At 49.8% G+C, this 7,173-nt stretch overlaps 1 protein-coding gene across 1 annotated transcript in view; it reads right to left on the minus strand.

Moving 5' to 3' along the window:
- YY1 (YY1 transcription factor) overlaps nucleotides 1-1,181 on the minus strand; it is a 45,696-nt gene extending 44,515 nt beyond the window's left edge. The window contains exon 1 of the mRNA XM_019518570.1: nucleotides 197-1,181. Coding sequence (XP_019374115.1) covers nucleotides 197-932 — 736 coding nt within the window. The 5' untranslated portion in view covers nucleotides 933-1,181. The remainder of the gene's footprint in view (nucleotides 1-196) is intronic.
- Nucleotides 1,182-7,173: the final 5,992 nt, after the last annotated feature.

Below are 7,173 nucleotides of genomic sequence, written 5' to 3' on the forward strand. Positions count from 1 at the left end.
GCCGCCGCCATCTTTTCTTTCCCCCCGCCGAAGCCGGGCAGGAGCCAGCAGCCGGAGCAGCGCAAGGCCCCGCCATCTTTTCGGGGGAGCCGCCATACTTGCCCTGGCGAGGAACATGGCGGCGCCCATCACACACATCCCAACATGGCCTCCCTTCAAAACAAAACCGGCCGGGCCAGCGCCGGCACGCACTCACCCGAGGCCCACATGGTGACCGAGAACTCCCCCTCCAGGGTCTTGATCTGCACCTGCTTCTGCTCCCACTTCCTGCCGCCGCCGCCGCCCTCGGCCCCGCCGCCGCCCGCCCCGCTCAGGTAACTCTTCTTGCTGCTCTTCTTGCCGCTGCCGCCCTTCTTCACGCGTCCGCCGCCACCGCCCGACGACGACCCTCCGCCGCCGCCGCCACCACCGCCGCTCTTGCTGCCCGCCGCCGCCACGGTCACCAGCGTCTGCTCGATGTACTCGTCGTCGCCGGCCGGCGCCGGTACGGGGATGAGGATCTGGTCCTCGAAGCCGTCGTCGGCGCGCAACCCGTCCGAGTCGTCACCCCCCACCACCTCCTCGCGGGTCTGCACCAGGATCACCTCCTGGTGGTGGTGGTGCAGGTGCAACTGCCCCCCGCCGCCGCCCGCGCCGCCGCCGCCCGCGCCGCTCGGGTCACCGTCCGACACGAGCGGCTGCAGCGCGATCATGGGCTGGTGGTGGTGGTGGTGGTGGTGATGGTGGTGGTAGTGGTGCGGCGGGTGGTGCGGGCCGCAGTCTTCGCAGCACTCGTCCTCGTCGTCCTCGTCGTCGTCCTCCTCGCCGCCCACCACGGTGGTCTCGATGGTCTCCACCGGGATGGTCTCCACCTCGATCTCGTGCAGCTCCACGATCTCGGCCGGCATCTCCGAGCCGTCCGTGGCGATGTACAGGGTGTCTCCCGAGGCCATGGCAGCGGCGGGGGGGAGCGGGGGGCCGCTCCGCTCCCCTCGGGCTCGAGCTCGGGCTCCGCTCCGCTTCCTCCTCCTCCGCCTCCTCCGCCCCCTTCCACACAAACACCAGCTCCGCGCAGCCAGCGAGGGAGGGAGGCAGGCAGGCAGCCGCCAAATCCCGGCTCCGCGCCCTCGCGAGAGTTCCGCCGAGACGGACCCCAGCCCCGGGAGGCCGCCGCTACTGCTGCTGCTGCTGCCGCCTCCGGGACACGCCCCCCACCTCCCCCGCGAGCCACCGCCTATCGCCGCGCGCCTGGTGCCGCACGCCCCGCCCCAACGCGGGGAGGGGCCTATCGGGAAGCGCCTGGCGCGAGCGTCCCGCCCTTTACCTGCGAAGGGCCTATGGGAGGGCGCCGGGCGGCGGGGTCCCGTCTCCCAGACCTCCGCAGCCTATGCGGCGGTGTGGGGGTGGGGCCACGCCTTTCCCCCCTACTACCGTGCCCCCCGCGGCCCTGCCCATACGCACGGACGTGCCGGCCGGGGGAGGGGTGGGCGTGTTCAGCTCTGCTCCGCTCCTCCTCGGCCGGGCCTCGTCTCGCTTCTCCTGCGGGTGGAGCCAGACCGTGCTGGGCAGCCTGTCCGCGGCTTCGGGGGGCCGGCTAGGCTAGGCTCGGCTAGGCTCAAGTGAAAGACGAGAGAGAAGACCCAGGAAGAGGCGAGAGACGCCAGAGCCGGACGGCCCGGGACCTGCCGCGGCGGCAAGCCGAGGTCGTCCCGGCCCCTTTCAGGCGCCTCCCCGGAGCCGCTGTGGCGCCCGGGCTAGGGCTGCGCCACCGGTCCCTGCGTGGAGTCGCAGCAACGTGTGGAAGCAGCGGGGTGGGAAGGGCCCGGAGGCCTAATCCAGGCCCGGCCTGGGGCAGGATCATCCCCCTGCAGCCCATCATCTAGAGCAGCGGTTCCCAACCTGTGGTACGCATTAACAGACTTATCATAATGGCTTTCTATGACAGGAACTTGCCGGTGATACTTAAGGTTGTACCGTTTTAAGTTGCTGGTGCTCAGTCTGTCAGTTTGGGAACCTCTGATCTGGACTCCCAACCCTGACACGGCACAGACCTCACACCCCAACGGGCCACAGGAGATCCACAGCAAAAGCAATGCCTGGAAGAAAAGACCAAACCCAGTAAAATGCATCCCTTTTGTTGCAATCACTTAGTGAAATGCCTTTCTTCGTTGCTTCCTTCTCTTTACGACCCGATCCTACGAGCTGTTGATTGCACGAAGGAAGCATGTACCCTTAGGAGTTCAATCCCACAGGAAGATCCACTGGGGTAAAGCTGGCGCCTGCACAAGATCCCATTGAGGTACTTCTGGAAGTCAGTTCCCATGCAGGAACAGGGGCCTCAGATGCTGCCTTCTCTGGACTGGGCTTGAAGAGTGCCATGTGTCTCTACAAGGAAGTTTTGCAGGATGATGACAGCCTGTTGGAGTTTTCCAGGCCTGCTGCCTGCACGGGGAAAAGAAGTTACTTGTTTCTGTAATATTGTGTACTTGTAAGCAGCAATGTTTTCCAGCTGTTTCATTCACTTATAAACAGAATAATAGAAAATGAAAATCCGGCTTTCGTTAGGAATGCTTCTGGGTAATACAACAGAAATGAGGGCAATCTTCAATCTGAATTTGTAGGTTAAAACCAATGGAACCCCTTTGTCAAGCTAAACAATAACAACTCCGACCTCCAAAACATAGAGCTAAGTAGTAGTAGCGCTCTGCTCTTCACCAGTTCTGTGGAATTCCTCTGTGTAAAGTGACCATCACATGTGCAGAATAAATATTTGCTCCTCGATGTGGGTGGAAGGAGGAGGATGGGCGTGGAGGCAAGGTGCTTTCCACTCCCTATACCAAGGAATTAAGACTGAATCAATTTACCCCTAGACAGGGATGCCAGGTACAAACACCTAAATTTTTTAAAGAACTCTAGTGTCTTAGTCTTCTGAAAACACAGACTCCTCAATCACTGAAAAAGGCACAGTGCTTTAAAAACAGTGGGTTTCTGCTGCAGTCCGTTCCACTTCAGTTCTTTATACCACCACTGTGGGACTGTTCTGTTCCACAATTCCTTCAAGGCATTTTTTCCCCCAAACATGCTGCTTCCCATGTGAAGAGCTGCAAAGGAAACAACATACTGCCCCAACTACCCTGCACTCATCAATGTGTTTTCTTGTCAGTAGGTTTAAAATGGGTTAAGTGCACTTGCATTTAAATATACACAGAACACACTGATGTGTTCTTTTCCCTATTGGAATTACGTGAAGGTGCTTCCTATTTGCAAAGTAATGTTCATTGCTTGAGCTAAAAATTCAGAGGTCAAAGTGTTTACAAAAAGGATGGGTTGGTGGATAGCATGCTAGAATGGGACTTAGGAGACCTATGCAAAGCATTTCAAGAGCTACTGAGGAAAAGTGCCATAAAAAAGCTAGGGGTTATTAAGTTAAGGCTGAAGATAGAGGTATTTATCCATGAAACTAGTTAATCAACTTGGAAACAAGTGTCTGATTTATCACAACATTAATAGAGACAGAAAAGCTACAAATGAGTATTGTCAGATTACTACTGAAACCTCCGTTATTTTAAAATTAGTTAAAACCATGTAGCTCTGCTTTCCTATCGCACTGTAAACCTTGCCTCATTTTCTCATTCCTTCCTTCCTTATACCTTTTCACTCATTCTCCCTAAAAATTATCAAGTTTCTTGACTGTGAAATAATATTTTCATTTTTTAATAATTCATGTGCTGGTGGTAGTTGTGATGCATTTCATTTTTCATAACAATTTCTCACCATACCTGCACTAAAACTGCTAACCCATCTGTCAGGACTACTGATACTCCACACATTTGTGCAGCTTTCATGTAGCCACTGTTTAAAAACAAACAAACCATTCAGCTGAAAACTATTTCTTCATGCTGCCCCTGTACATGACTTTTCCCACAAAGTTACACTGGTCTGAGGCCCAAGATAGACAATACTTGCATCAACAACAGGATTAGTCTCCAGTCTCTCGGGAACTACTGGTCTAGAAGAGAATGCCATTTAGGAGTGAAGTATTTGGGAATCCTTTTGTCCTAGCCCAATATTGCACTTACATCTGTTCTTAGAATATCACACTTAGGGCACGTCTACACTTTGCCCTATGGCAATGTAGCAACACATTACGGCAACCTAGCGATCACGTGGGTCTACCAGCTATGTCACCATAGGAGTGCATGCCTCATCATAGTGTGCTGCTACAGCGACATAGCAGTGAAATGTAACCATCCACCATGCATACAGCACAGTAACCACCCATATCGCACCATGCTGTAGTACTTCCAAAAGATCCTTACCATGCGCACAACTTAGTAACTGCTACTTTCAGCCACTTTCAAAAAGTCACATTAATAACACATGTTTTAGCTCTTGTTTTGCTAGAGATCTGTGCTACATCTACCATTGGTTACAAGGGAAGTCAAAGTGCACCCGATCCTGAAAGAAAATCCTGGAATTATTATGGGAGTGAGAACTTTGCTGATGTCTGGGTAGGGGAAATCAAGTGGTGGTTTAATTTTAAACATTTTCTGTTCAGTTTATCATGATAAACTTAAAAAATGGGATCTTCTGATCTGTCTGTACTTGAGTACTACCACTGCTTGCACAGAACAGAATCACGGCGGTAGATTACGGACTGATACGCTGAATAGAATTGTAGAGCTGACCAGCGTGCAAGGGGGCAGGATGCATAACTGGACCCTAGATCTAAGAGGGAAACAATTTTCCCATCTTACAGATTTCATAGACATACAGGCCAGAAGGGACCTCAGAAGATCATCGAGTCCAGCCCTCTACTCCAGGGGCAGGAAGTCAGCAGGAGTCATAGGATCCCAGCAAGCTAAACATCCAACTTTCTCTTGAAGCTGTTCAGAGTAGGTGCTTGAACCACCCCCGGCGGCAGTCTATTCCAGACCTTGGGGGCTTGGACAGTAAAGAAGTAGTTCTTCCTTATATCCAGCCTGAAGTGGTCCTGAAGGAGTTTGTGACCATTTGACCTTGTCATTAGGGTGCTCTGGTGAACAAATGTTCCCCCAGATCCTGGTGAGCACCCCTGATAAACTTATAGGCAGCCACCAGATTGCCCCCGAGCCTGCACTTTTCCTGGCTAAAGAGCCCCATGGCTCTCAGCCTCTCATCATAAGGTCTGTTTTCCTGACCTCTGATCATGCGTGTGGCTCTTCTCTGGACTCTCTCAAGCTTCTCCACAGCCTTTTTGAATTGTGGAGCCCAAAATTGGGCGCAGTACTCCAGCTGTGGTCTCACCAAGGCCGAGTACAACGGAAGAATGATGTCCTGGGATCTGCTTGAGAAGCATCTGTGGATGCAAGCCAGCATTGCTTGCTTTACTAGCTGCAGCATCACATTGAAGGCTCATGTTCATCTTGTGGTCAATCATGACCCCCAAGTCCTTTTCATCTGTAGTGCTAGCCAGCGAAGAGCAGATGAGCCTATGGGCATGCTGCAAGTTTTTCTTCCCAAGGTGGAGAACCTTGCATTTTTCTTAAGAAAATATTCAAGATAAAAACCATTTTCCATCCCAAACTGAGACAAAAAATGTATCTTACATTGTTTCAAATGGAAAAAAAGAGCCAAGTTATTCACAATATTTTAATAATGTTGACATTTTCTTAGTTTTTAACCTTCTTGATTTGATAGTACTTCATTTTTTTTTATTAATTCATTTATATTTCAGAATAAAAAGTCATTTCAAACCAAAGGAAATAAGTTCTCATTTTTTAAATGTTAAAACTTCCTATTTTGACCATTTTATTTTTTCTTCATTAAATTTAATTAACACAGTTTACACTGAGACAAGTTTTATCAAGCCAGTGCTTTCCTGAAACAGTTAAAGTGTTAATTACTCTGCATTTTTAATGGAAATGTATTTTGTTATTCTTCTTAATGTCAGTAATATGTTTAACTACTGTGTGGTTATTTTTCAATACGCATTTAATGAATATGCAAATCTCTACTGCAGTGGATTTCTAAATAAAATAAGATAATAGCGACCTATGGAAAGTATATCAACAAACAACAGTTAAAACTATTGAATAAAATACGCTTGAAAGAAAACTCTTAGTTCCTTTTTACTCACTTCCTTTTACCTGAGTAGAGCATTTTTTCATACTAGTGTCTATATATTTCCTTCTTTCTCCTTCCCCACTTCATTGTAAATTTCTGATTTCTTTTAATTCCATTGGGAAAATGGAGTGTGAATTTTTTCTCCTTTGAATAATTTCTTCCTATTTTTTTTTCATCAAAAACTAATGGCCAGTGCTAGTGTCTATCAGTTTGAGCTAACAGCAATGCAGATGGAGAGAGCCTAGGTCAGGCAACTGTAAGCAAATGGACCCTCCTTCACTTCAGCTAACCTTTCTGTTCTGAATGTACTTTATGGGGAACAGTTTTAAGGGAATGACATGTCACGGTGTTTTGAACCCCACAAGAATTTACCTTCTAATGAAAAATCCATTACCATTTTTAACTGGCTCTAAAAAAAGTCTCAGTTTTGATTATGTTAGTTTTCTAAAACCACTCATCTCCTTCCTTAAAACCTGCTACATTAAATCCTTTATCTAGCATTATTTTGTAGCAGACAATATATACATTCTGTTTATCACTGGCATTGTATTCCATTGTTTTCCCTCGTTCTTTTTCCCTGGCACTACTAAGTGCTTTCCCAGGCACAAGTTTTAGATGGCTACAACCAAAAACTTCAGGCATAAGGACATAGGTAGGCAAGGTTTCATAGTTTGTAGAGTCAGAAGGGACCTGAGCAGATCATCAAGTCCGACCCCCTGTCATGGCAGGAAAGAGTACTGAAGTCAAACGACCCCAGCAAGGTGATTGTCCAGTCTTGTCTTAAAGACCCCCAGGGTAGGAGCCAGCACCACTTCGCTTGGAAGTTGGTTCCAGATCCTAGCCGCCCTGACCGTAAAGGAGCGCCTCCTGATGTCTAGCCTGAATCTACCCTCTGCCAGCTTGTGCCTGTTATTTCTAGTCACTCCTGGTAGCACTCGGGGGAACAGGGACTCCCCCAATGCCTGCTGATCTCCCCTGACTAGTTTGTAACAGGCCACTAGATCCCCCCTCAGCCTTCTCTTGTGGCGGCTGAACAGGTTCAGGTCTCGTAGCCTCTCCTCATAGGGCCTGCCCTGCTGTCCCCCGATC

This window comes from Gavialis gangeticus, unplaced genomic scaffold (genome assembly GCF_001723915.1).
Source record: "Gavialis gangeticus isolate Ggan-Ray unplaced genomic scaffold, GavGan_comp1, whole genome shotgun sequence".
Classification (NCBI taxonomy): domain Eukaryota; kingdom Metazoa; phylum Chordata; order Crocodylia; family Gavialidae; genus Gavialis; species Gavialis gangeticus.